The sequence below is a fragment of the Dermacentor variabilis genome, chromosome 11 (assembly GCF_050947875.1).
Source record: "Dermacentor variabilis isolate Ectoservices chromosome 11, ASM5094787v1, whole genome shotgun sequence".
NCBI classification, from domain to species: Eukaryota; Metazoa; Arthropoda; class Arachnida; order Ixodida; family Ixodidae; genus Dermacentor; species Dermacentor variabilis.
The window spans coordinates 86001008-86014353 of NC_134578.1; the positions used below are offsets into that span (position 1 = coordinate 86001008).

Genomic DNA, 13346 nt, shown 5'->3' on the forward strand with positions numbered 1-13346 from the left:
CATTCACGTTTGGTGACCGAGTGATTGCGTTCGGCTGGTTACAGAAGACGGCTAGCGCACGCAATGGCATGGTCGCAACTGTGCTGTCCGTGTGCCAAAACAGCACCGATACCATGGCCGCTGGCATCGGTGCGAACCTCCTTTGGGCCGGACACGTCAAAGTGGCCAAGAATCGGGGGCGACGTGAGTTGCGTCGTCAGCTCAGCAAATACACCAGCTTGGTCGGGACCCCAGGCAAAAGTCACCTCTTTCTAAAGAAGTTCCGTTAGAGGGCGTGCGATGTCAGCAAAATTTCGCACGACTCTGCGGAAGTACGAGCAGAGGCCTAGAAAAAGCTTCGAACGTCGGTTGCGCAGGTGGCCACAGGAAAATCCTTGAACGCGCGAACTTTCTCCGGATCGAAAAGCATACTGGAAGAGTCGACGAGGTGTCCGAGCACAGTAAGTTGCCGGCGGCCGAAGCGAGATCTCGCTGAAGTGAGCTGAAGTCTCGCCTTGCGGAACACTGAAACAACTGTCGAGAGACGCTCGAGGTGTTTGTCAAAAGCCGGCGAAAAGACAACGATATCATCGAGGTAGCACAAGCAGATTGACCACTTTAAGCCGTGAAGGAGGGCGTCCACCATTCGTCCGAATGTGGCGGGACCGTTGCATAGCCCGAATGGCATCACCTTAAACTGATAGAGCCTATCAGCTGTAAAAACTCCGTTTTTTTCACGATCCATGTCAACTGTAATCGACCAATACCAGGAACGAAGGCCTATCGTAGAAAAATACTTGTAACCACTGAGACAGTCAAGGGCGGGATATATTCGAGGTAAGGGGTTCACGTTTTTTTTTGTTACTTGGTTGAGATTCTGGTAGTCGATACAGAAGCGCCAGCTGTTGTCCTTCTTTCTAACGCGCGCGACAGGAGATACCCATGGGCTTGAAGAAGGTTCGATGATATCACGGGCAAGCACTTTGTCAGCTGCTGTTTGTATAACTTGGCTCTCGGCGGAAGAGACATGAAAGGAACGTAGGTGTATGGGTTTGGCATCACCGGTGTGAATCCGATGCTTGACAACTGTTGCATGTCATATTGGCCGCAAATAAAGACGGGGACAGCGGAAGAGAAAACAAAAACGACACGGGTGGTCAATATAGTATGCAGTAAACAACAACTAGGCCAAACTGAAGTTATTTTGACAACTGTTATTGGGCCCAGTGCATGGTCGGTCATTGAAATAAAAAAAATTCCTGGTACGACATGAGCAGGCGCCGAAGCGTGTGCACGTGTTCGGCCGGAAGGTCAGTGGCGATCATCTTCGTTATGTTATCTAACATCGTGGGGTTCAAATCAATAGCCGCAGGAGGCGGTGTAGAAGGCTCAGTTAAGACGGAAGCACGATAGTCGGAGGCTGGAGCTAGGGTTGCAAGAGAAATGCCCTGGCGTATTGCTTGAGGGCATAGTCCACAATTCACAATAGGGAGACATGTGGCATTGCCCTTTATACTGATGACTTAGTGCGGGAACATGACTTTCTGCGAACAGAGGACGGTAGCGTTGGGCGACACGATGTAACCGCCCTCGTCCTCAGGGGGATCAGGAGAGACGTCGATGTACGTCACTGCTGGATGTGGTAGACGAATGTAATCGGCGGAACACAGCCGACTCGTCGAAGGATCAGAAGGCTGAATGGCATGAGGTAAGGGAATCTGGATAACCCCTGCAGAACAGCCAGTAAGAGCCGATTATGCCGAGAGAAAGTCCTAAGATGATTGCATGTGTGCACTGAGCCTAGACGTAAAACAAAACTGAAGCGTGGCGCCCGGCAACAGTGACAAGCGTGGTACACAACCCAGCAACAGCCGGAGTCGCACCATCGGCTAGGCGGACTACAGCGATCGGAGTAGAGGTAAGAACTTTCTTCAGACGAATACGGAGGTTTGAGTTCATGACCGATATGTGGGTGCCGGTGTCAACGAGTGCGATGGCAGGTATACCGTTCACGTCTACGTTGATGAGGTTGTGATGTACAGGTAGTGTGAGAAGAGGAATTTCGGGTCGGGTCGTCGTGGTAGGCTCACCTCTCGGAGCTGCGCCCGTCAGTTTTCCGATTAGTGGTAGGAGTGTGAGGGAGAAGGAGAGCGACGACGCAGAGGTGAAGTAGGAAGCTGTCGGGATGGCGAAGGGGAGCAGTTTGATCGTGCTGGCCATGATGGTGGAGCGCTGTCGTAGTAATTGTGTACCGGCACTCGGGAACTACTACCTGGATGTCGGTTGTTTCGATAACTCGGCCAAGGCTGCAAGTTCCAAGCACTGCGACAATGGTGGGAAATGTGTCCAACGCGTCCAGAATAGAAACATATGGGCGTGTCATCGGAAGCACACCATTCTGCAGAATTATTATAACGAGGACGGACAGTTGGGATTCTCTATAATTCAGGTGCGGTGGGTGGGCGATAGCCAGGTCCGTTGAATGGGCAAAATGTCCGTATCCTGCGTTTGCTTGTTCTTGACGCACAACGGATTGGATGAGGGAAATGGTTGCATGGAACTCGTTGGGGTTACGCACCTGGAAGGGAACTGGGGAGGCAGCTTCAATCTCGCGGCGGATGATGCGCAGAATATTGTCGGGCGCATCAGGAATGGGTGGAGCGGGTTGGACAAGGAGGTCCTCGCAGGTAGACGTCGCAGGTGTGTTCGGAAGACTGGTGAAGTTCGGAGTAACGCGGCGACTTTTTGCTTCTTCAGCATTCATTGATGACATCTTGCACTGTGGATGAGTTCTTAAAAGCCAGAAATGTAAACGCGTCATCCGCAATACCTTTAAGGATATGCGCAACATTTTCCGTTTCCGGCATCGTATCATCGACTTTGCGACAAAGCGCGAGCACGTCCTGGATGTGCGTCGCATAGGACTCGATGCAAGTCTGAGCTCGGCATGAAAGTTCTTTGTGCGCAGCACGGCGGCGTTCGGTGGGCTTGTCGAACAGACCGATGAGTTTTTGCTTACATACCTCCCAGCTCGTAAATTCCTGTTCGTGGTTCAGAAACCACATTTGTGCCGTGCCCGCCAGGTAAAATATGATGTTCACTAGCCTCAGAGTTGGGTCCCAGCTGTTGCTAGTGCTCACCCGTTCGTACAGTTCAAGCCAATCTTCGACGTCGGTGTTGTCAGAGCCGGAAAAGGTACCTGGGTCACGCGGTTGTATGAAAACGACAGGACGGTTGGTGGCGGATGGTTGAGGCACGGTTGGTGACTTGCTCTAAGCATTCTCGTCCCCGCCTTTCGCTGGAATTGTAGATGCCGCCAAGGCGTGTCCGCTGCGTAAACCTGTCTTGAAACTTGAAAAACCCGCACTCTCCACCAAAATGTTACGGGGAGAAAAGACCCTCGATAATATATTTACAAGATATATACAACGGGCAGAAGACAGGCATACAAAATGGAGCTCGTGCGCACGACAATTAAATTGGATTTCCAATCCAATTGTGTATCGGCGATCGTCGTCTTCGCCAGTCCTTTAATCATCGTTTGCTACTGCAGTGCCTCGTAGCAATATGTTTGGATTCCTTTAAAATATATTATGCGGCACTGCAGAATTCCCCTTAGCTCCTTCAGTGACCTCTATACCCTACTACACTGTCCAGGACGTGTTGATTTTTTTATTAATGTCGTTGTCGTCTTGTACCAGATACGATCATACTTGGTTTCTAATTTAAAAGCTTCTTAGCTGACCTGACATCCAGTTGTTCATGGCATTACACATATCCAATATTTCAAATAAGGCCTCTGTTTCCAAACAGACTCTAACTAAAATATTTGTTTCACTAATTTAGAAAATGTGAAACCACAATATTCGATTCGACATTCAAAGGTAATTAAAAAAAATATTGGTATCGATTCGATTACAAGATTCCCCTATTCAGACCCACGTATTCAACATTGAAACTGTAACAATGAAAAGCTAAAGTTTCAGTGCATGATGCCACCGTCACTTATTCCTGAATGGGGCTTACATACATTATGCATAACTCTGATTATAAGCAAGAAATGTGCTCAATAACTGCATGGACGCAGGGAACAGTTCGACAAACTTGTAAAGATATCGCATGAATATATGACCGAAATTCACGCTCTCATTGCCCTAATTCAATAATAACCCACTTTAAGACCTGCACATCTAGCAAACTTTAAAAGATTTTGTTGTTTTTTAGCTACTTGTAGGAGCTTTTTTTCGATAATTTTTCTAACCGGGTATCACGTGCTGCAGTGCAAAGCAGTTTACTTGAGAGGCATGGCAAGCTCCGTGTTTAAACATTGAAGAATTCTTGGAGTAATAGTAGAACAGGCCACTCTTACTGAGTGAGCATTGCTTTCGTCGCAAAAATGTGACAAGTTATGCGATGCTGTCACGACAGCGTGATGTTTAAATTGAGGTGAGTACAGAAGAAACAAAATTGGAGTTATGATACTGAAAGCGCTATGGCTACAGCCTCTCTTTATACTGCTTGCATAAGTGAGCCTTAGATTATAAGACACAAGCACCATGCGTAAACGAGAACTCTACTTGGGTATTTCTGGGACCCATATGTGGCTTGCATAGATAAACAGAACACATGTCGGTTGCATCCTTTTGTCTAATACTATTACTTTCATTGTAAAGAAACTAATATCGGAGTAAGTCTGATCAACCTGCACCAATGAGTAAATACTTAGCACTTTTAAAGCACTCAGGGTGTGCCGGTGGCGTGTGTAAAGCACTTCAACATACTCTTGGACACTGGATTTGTGCTTTCCATGCGTGTATTTCTTCCTAATCAACTCTTGAGGTCCTTAAATTGTTTTTGTATGCTGTAAGGTTAGTTTGACGGTCGTGATACAAATTTTAAAGTGAAAGTGTGGGCTGGTATATTGGCCGTGACATTTTGACACTGTTTAGTCTGACACATTTGGTGAGGTTCACCTCACTACAGATACGAGACCATTAGTATGTGAAAAGAATACCTGCAAATGGAGAATTCGAGAGCATTTGAAATTGTAATAAAGCGGACGGCGAAGTATCTTCAGGGCAACGGGGACATCAAAGCTGGAACTAAGGCGATATTACTACCCGTCACCGCAACACACTGTTTGCTTCACTGCGTTACGGAGATGTGTGGCGGTGAAGTCATTGTAGGCACACATTATCACATAGATTTATCCCAACTTTGCACAGAAATCTGTGCGTCCGATTGCTAAAACTAAGAGCGCGAAAAACTGTTAGAGATGCAAGTGAACATCACAGGGCACGGTATTAAGCTCCGTATGACTGTGGTTATCGCGTTTTTAGTACCAAATATCCCAAGCATCTACTACGCATTTTAGTTGGTGGAACTCTGGCAGACTATGTGGTGTCATTAGGGCTCCGTTCGGTTCACAGCACTATGTGATAATTGCAAAGCCCGTGATAAAAGTAAATCGCATCGTCACTGACGGCGCACTAACGCGACTGAAAACATGCGCTGGTTCATTTGGACGATGCGTGAACCTAAAGCGTTACATTACTTTCGTGACTGAAGTCGTTGCCAGGAACACGTACGATGCGTCAAGTAAAGGTGCATGCGTGATGTGATGACGCAGCCCAAAAAGGGGCGGACACACGGCGACGTTGCTGCACAGCGTCGGCGTACACTGCGCTGCCGAGGCGCTACGCCTCGCGAATATTTCGATCGTCGACAGCACCGCGGAATTGTTCTCAAATACGGGTCTCGCACCACCAGAGTTCAGCGAGGCCAAAAGTTGCCATGCCACACCACTACTATATTTCAAGGCTTTAACGCCAACAAACACTGAACCTACTGCTGAGGCATCACACACCAGCGTTCAACAACGCGCGGTCGGTGTGGGCCGCGATGTTGCACGCAGTGCACAAGGACACGTGACCAGCGGTATAATTCAGTGCTACACGAATACGGAGGCAGGACAAGCGGATCGCAGAGCATGGTCACGCGATGGAAAACGGTAGAAAATGGCATAGTTTAGGTACACGTGCACGTGACTGCACGACCGTGGGAACAAGCAGACGATGCGGAAGTACATCTCTCTTGCTTCGGTGCGAAGTAAAACAAGGAAACCCGCAGACATTCCGTTTCTGTGTTTTATTATTTATCTAAACTTCAATTCGTCAATTCAAGCAACAGATCACACAGATAACACATGTCGCATTGAATAACTCTCGAATAAATGTGTCACCACGAGCGACGTCCCATCGCGAACCCGACTACGTAGGCGCAGGAACGCGCCTACGTCACCGTCACACTTGGAGCGCGCCCGTCGCGAGAGATAGGGAAAATGGCGTTCGGGTTGAAATTTCAGAGAGAGAGAGAGAGAGAGAGAGAGAGAGAGAGAATAACTATTGAATTGGGGAAATCATCATCATCATCATCATCATCAGCCTGGTTACGCCCACTGCAGGGCAAAGGCCTCTCCCATACTTCTCCAACAACCCCGGTCATGTACTAATTGTGGCCATGCCGTCCCTGTAAACTTCTTAATCTCATCCGCCCACCTAACTTTCTGCCGCCCCCTGCTACGCTTCCTTTTCCTTGGGATCCAGTCCGTAACCCTTAATGACCATCGGTTATCTTCCCTCCTCATTACATGTCCTGCCCATGCCCATTTCTTTTTCTTGATTTCAACTAAGATGTCATTAACTCGCGTTTGTTCCCTCACCCAATCTGCTCTTTTCTTATCCCTTAACGTTACACCTATCATTCTTCTTTCCATAGCTCGTTGTGTCGTCCTCAATTTGAGTAGAACCCTTTTCGTAAGCCTCCAGGTTTCTGCCCCGTAGGTGAGTACTGGTAAGACACAGCTATTATATACTTTTCTCTTGAGGGATAACGGCAACCTGCTGTTCATGATTTGGGACTGCCTGCCAAACGCACTCCAGCCTATTCTTATTCTTCTGATTATTTCCGTCTCATGATCCGGATCCGCCGTCACTACCTGCCCTAAGTAGATGTATTCCCTTACGACTTCCAGTGCCTCGCTGCCTATTGTAAATTGCTGTTCTCTCCCGAGACGGTTAAGCATTACTTTAGTTTTCTGCATATTAATTTTTAGACCCACTCTTCTGCATTGCCTCTCCAGGTCAGTGAGCATGCATTGCAATTGGTCCCCTGAGTTACTAAGCAAGGCAATATCATCAGCGAATCGCAAGTTACTAAGGTATTCTCCATTAACTTTTATCCCCAATTCTTCCCAATCCAGGTCTCTGAATACCTCCTGTAAACACGCTGTGAATAGCATTGGAGATATCGTATCTCCCTGCCTGACGCCTTTCTTTATTGGGATTTTGTTGCTTGCTTTATGGAGGACTACGGTGGCTGTGGAGCCGCTGTAGATATCTTCCAGTATTTTTACATATGGCTCATCTACACCCTGATTCCGTAATGCCTCCATGACTGCTGAGGTTTCGACTGAATCAAACGCTTTCTCGTAATCAATGAAAGCTATATATAAGGGTTGGTTATATTCTGCACATTTCTCTATCACTTGATTGATAGTGTGAATATGGTCTATTGTTGAGTAGCCTTTACGGAATCCTGCCTGGTCCTTTGGTTGGCAGAAGTCTAAGGTGTTCCTGATTCTATTTGCAATTACCTTAGTAAATACTTTGTAGGCAACGGACAGTAAGCTGATCGGTCTATAATTTTTCAAGTCTTTGGCGTCCCCTTTCTTATGGATTAGGATTATGTTAGCGTTCTTCCAAGATTCCGGTACGCTCGAGGTCATGAGGCATTGCGTATACAGGGTGGCCAGTTTCTCTAGAACAATCTGTCCACCATCCTTCAACAAATCTGCTGTTACCTGATCCTCCCCAGCTGCCTTCCCCCTTTGCATATCTCCTAAGGCTTTCTTTACTTCTTCCGGCGTTACCTTCGGGATTTCGAATTCCTCTAGACTATTTTCTCTTCCATTATCGTCGTGGGTGCCACTGGTACTGTATAAATCTCTATAGAACTCCTCAGCCACTTGAACTATCTCATCCATATTAGTAATGATATTGCCGGCTTTGTCTCTTAACGCATACATCTGATTCTTGCCAATTCCTAGTTTCTTCTTCACTGTTTTTAGGCTTCCTCCGCTCCTGAGAGCATGTTCAATTCTATCCATATTATACTTCCTTATGTCAGCTGTCTTACGCTTGTTGATTAACTTCGAAAGTTCTGCCAGTTCTATTCTAGCTGTAGGGTTAGATGCTTTCATACATTGGCGTTTCTTGATCAGATCTTTCGTCTCCTGCGATAGTTTGCTGGTATCCTGCCTAGCGGAGTTACCACCGACTTCCATTGCACACTCCTTAATGATGCCCACAAGATTGTCGTTCATTGCTTCAACACTAAGGTCCTCTTCCTGAGTTAAAGCTGAATACCTGTTCTGTAGCTTGATCTGGAATTCCTCTATTTTCCCTCTTACCGCTAACTCATTGATCGGCTTCTTATGTACCAGTTTCTTCCGTTCCCTCCTCAGGTCTAGGCTAATTCAAGTTCTTACCATCCTGTGGTCACTGCAGCGCACCTTGCCGAGCACGTCCACATCTTGTATGATGCCAGGGTTAGCGCAGAGTATGAAGTCTATTTCATTTCTAGTCTCGCCATTCGGGCTCCTCCACGTCCACTTTCGGCTATCCCGCTTGCGGAAGAAGGTATTCATTATCCTCATATTATTCTGTTCCGCAAACTCTACTAATAACTCTCCCCTGCTATTCCTAGTGCCTATGCCATGTTCCCCCACTGCCTCGTCTCCAGCCTGCTTCTTGCCTACCTTGGCATTAAAATCGCCCATTAGTATGGTGTATTTAGTTTTCACTCTACCCACCGCCGATTCCACGTCTTCATAGAAGCTATCGACTTCCTGGTCATCATGACTGGATGTAGGGGCGTAGACCTGTACAATCTTCATTTTGTACCTCTTATTAAGTTTCACAACAAGACCTGCCACCCTCTCGTTAATGCTATAGAATTCCTGTATGTTACCAGCTATATTCTTATTAACCAGGAATCCGACTCCTAGTTCTCTTCTATCCGCTAAGCCCCGGTAGCACAGGACGTGCCCGCTATTTAGCACTGTATATGCTTCTTTTGGCCTCCTAACTTCACTGAGCCCTATTATATCCCATTTACTGCCCTCTAATTCCTCCAATAGCACTGCTAGACTCGCCTCACTAGATAACGTTCTAGCGTTAAACGTTGCCAGGTTCATATTCCAATGGCGGCCTGTCCGGAGCCAGTGATTCTTATTGGGGAAATGGGGATAGGGAATTAGGAGCTTGATGAGTGGTGCCCCAAATCCAGGGCTCCACTGGCTTCTGACGCTAGCCGAACGTGACCAAGAAGAGCCTTCTGCGCCTTCGGGTCTGAGCTGGCGAGTTGTGCCTCCCATTGCTCCAGTGTGTTGGTTAGATTATACCTAACTAAGTAGGCATTTAAATTCGGCGGTCTATTTTGGCATCCCCATGAGATGTAGTACAAAGACCTTTCCTCGGTGTGTAGCGATGTCGTTCTTTACAAACACGATCGTTAGCGCGCATTGTATGCTCTGTTTGTCAGCTCAATATGGCCAGACCTGGTGAGGGGCACTTTAAAGGGTGCCAGAAACGGTTCGGACAAATTTTGTAGATGCGTAGAACAGCTACAGTAGAACATCTGCGTCACTGTTTAATTGCAGCGTTTCAAATTATAGGGGCTGAGAACTGGCCTGGATGCGTTGTGAGACGTTGATGGAAATAAAATGACCATAATTTGTAGTGATAGAATTCAGCACGGTGCTCGCGTTTTGAGAAGCAATTATAATTTCAAATTGGCAAAGAAACTTTCCAAAATCAGTAAGTATAGTGGCCTGGCGGTGAAATCTTGGTACTGGATGTAGTATTTGAGATTACTGCACGTAAGTTAGCTGTTATTAAGTACAGCATGCTTATTGCTTAAAATTGGAGTTCGTATATTCATAGATGCTCGCGCTTTATTCTATGCGCATTACGAAGTGGAGAAAGTTCACGCTAACGAGTGTCCCACGTGTCCCACAATTCATGGCGGCGCACGTGCTGTTGTTGTACGCGCTTGAGTTGGCTAGTAAGTACCCAGAGTTATGTGGTCTCCCTGTGAGATACAAGATTTCGTAAAAAGTAGAATACACCTGGTTACTGCTATATTAGCTCTATGTTCGTCTGGTTAAGCTCTGTACCAACAGGTGGCTGCACCATGCAGGCAGTCCATCTTTGCGCCTCCGCCCATCTGGTAAAACGCCCAGTCCGCTTCCGCGTGCGTTTACCCGAATACCTGACACTCTAAAACTCTCTATTGGGGCAGCAGTCCCCCGGCGTGAAGTGACCGCTGCAAACGCGTAGATCCCGGCGACGATCGGATACCGACAGCCCCGTGCATTGTTGCCACTCCGCTGCCTTGCAGAGGGACACTATGTCGCATCTTGGCATATCGCCCATCGCTACGTTTGCTGCCCACGACGCAAAAATGGCGAACCGTTGTGCTGGCGAAAAGAAAGCTCGAAACCAGCAATGATGGTGCACCTCGCGTCAATGGGGAGGACATTGTGAAACGAGCAGACGACACTTGCTGTGTGATGGAATAGTGCCTGAGTGTACTGATAAATTGTCGTTGTGTATTATTTTTCTGTTACTTTTTTATACAAACAAATTAACGAACATTCCAAGAATTAAGAACAACATTTGCTCACCATAAAGTTGCAAAAATTATCGATGACGCGACCTGGGTAGCCAATCGGATAGCTCGCCCAACTGATCTCAGTTGGACCGAACGCGTCAACTGGGGTGGGGCAGTATAGTAACTCTATGGGTGGGGCGGCTGAAAACTCAGGGGAGCGGCGCCGCTGCGATCGTTAGCGATGCATGTTTTTAAAATCTTGTAATAAATTACACGCTTTACGCGGAGCGCTTAAATGTGTAACTTATTGATCAGAAGGACCTACCTTAACTCAGTAGGTTTGTACAAAACCGTCAAAATGGTTTCGGAGTTCCTTAAGACCTTCGTTCCCATACAAATTAATTAAGATAATTGTGATATTATGATGATGATCCTGAACTATGAAAAGTAGCCATTTAGGGGCCAGGAGCGGAGACTAAGAAAAAAAAAGAATTATGGGGTTTTACGTGCCAAACCCACGACCTGGGGTACTTTAATGTGCACCTAAATCTAAGTACACGGGTGTTTTCGCATTCCGCCCCCATCCAAATGCGGCCGCCGTTGCCGCGATGCTGCGGCCTCGTGCTTAGCAGCCCGACACCATAGTCACTAAGCAACCACGGCGGGTGGAAATGAAGAAAGGTCAGAGAAAAAATTTTATTCAGGGAAAAAATGGCGATAAATTCAAAGGAACTACAAAAAACTTGTCACTTGAATTAGTCGTGAATAATTTTTGTAATTACTCTATGGCCCTTAGTTGTAACATAAACATGTATATTGAATTGTCGTTCGCAATCGGTGAACACGTGCTGTGGGAAAGCCGAATAAAAACTCAGTGAAAAGGTCGTCATTTTTACATTCCTATCACCGGACCATTTCCTCCTATTTAGCAGGAAATATAATTCCGAAAGAAAGACCTACTTAGAGCAACCCCTGTCACGTATGGTCCTTCCTCTGTCAGTGATTAACGTTTTTTTCTTTTGGGGCAACTACCCTTCGCCGAACCCGAAAGTAAGCGTGTCAGATTGTGCATGAGCACGTCATTGCGACTGGAAGACTCTCATGTTAAGCCATTTTTCCTCATTATGAACATCGAATCGTGTTATTTTTGAAACATAGCAACTTCGTCATAATTGGCACGACCGCTATTCAAGAAACGGAAACAGAAAATAATTTATATAGTTACTAATAATTAAATGTGCATAATACTGATCAATACAATAACACGAAGCAAGAAGTTCAGATGTTTCCACTGAGCATCATGGCCGTTCTCCCCCCCCCCCCTCCTTCTTGGGTGCGTACAAAAATTTGAAGGAAGAAGAAGAGATTCCTGGTTGGAGTCCTGGCCGATCGCTCCAGAGTGGGCTGCACCATTCCACCAAGAAACAAGCCAACCAACTCTTGTCATGTCGCCACAGAGAATGTGCGGTGAGGTATAGCCTAAGACTTGCTGCACGCCTGTTCTTTTGCAAGCCATCATGGTCTGGCAGTACGTGACCCCCATCTTCGGATCATTGTTGGCCGCCCTCCTCGTCGTGCTATATTTCGCCGAGCCCGCCGACGATGCCCTTGCTGCCGAAGTGATTCTCGGAGACAGGCGCGATGACGATGGCTGGCTGCCACCGGCGTTCGTTGACTTCACCGGGGCAACGAACGCGCCGCAGGACACGTTGGCGGCCATCCAGGAAGCGAATAGGACGGGCGCCTCGGGAATCAAGCTCTACTTGGCCATCGTGGCCAATGGCACAGGGGTGCTCTTCCACGACAGGAACCAGCTAGAAAGAACCGCGAAACGCCAGGGTCTGCTGGAGGTTGCGAAAGACCCGAACCGACTCCCAGCCAACGATGCCGGCAAGGACTCGTCAGCTGCACGCTTCCAGGGCGAACGGGTGCCGACGTTGGAAGAAGGCATCGATGAGTGCCTGCGTCTAGGCCTTCGGGTAATCGTGGACGTGCAGGAGTACGACATCCACTCCCTGATCCACCTCATCGAACTGTTCCACGGCCGGCCCGAAATATATAGACGAGTTCTGGTCGCCTCTCCCAGCCCGATGTTTCTTGCTCGCCTGCGTGGTGGTCACAATGCGACCATCGTGACGGCGCTTACCTGGCCAACTGGATCCTATGCGTACGAGGACGCGCAGAACACCAAGCGACGCTACGACAAAATCGTCTGGCACCTTATTGCGAAGGCCGCCGACTGGCTTCTCGAATTGTCCTTCGAATGCGGCCTGCTGACTCGCCTGACCATGGTTTCGGCGGTGCTGGTTAACGCAAGCGTGATAAGCCCCCAGTACGTGAGCTCTTGTAGTGGTCGGGGCCTGGGTGTCATCGCGCTGGCTTCGAACGACTGGGCCGAGCACGAATATCTTCGTCGAGTTGTTCGGGTGCCTATCATTACGGACAACTTACGTCGTGCTTAGATCTGGACGAACTTCAATCCAGTTTTATTTCGTGCGTTGTCACGACTGCGTTAAGGAAAGGTCGACGCGGCAACAAGTGTCACGAGTAAATATATTGTTTATGTACCAGTGCATTGTTATAGTTCTGTAAGAGCCACGGGCGCGGTTTCAATATTCAGAGGTCTCACACGTGCTCTTGGGACAAAGGAACGACAACACAGTAGCGCAAACAATCACAAGGGCATTTGTTGT

The 13346-nt window shown here is 47.6% G+C and overlaps 1 protein-coding gene across 1 annotated transcript; it reads left to right on the top strand.

Annotated features, from left to right (window-relative positions):
* The first annotated feature begins 12170 nt into the window (after positions 1–12170).
* Positions 12171–13115, top strand: LOC142563360 (glycerophosphodiester phosphodiesterase 1-like). Its single transcript, XM_075673920.1, has one exon. It carries the CDS (start codon positions 12171–12173, stop codon positions 13113–13115), a length of 945 nt encoding a protein of 314 aa, XP_075530035.1.
* Positions 13116–13346: the final 231 nt, after the last annotated feature.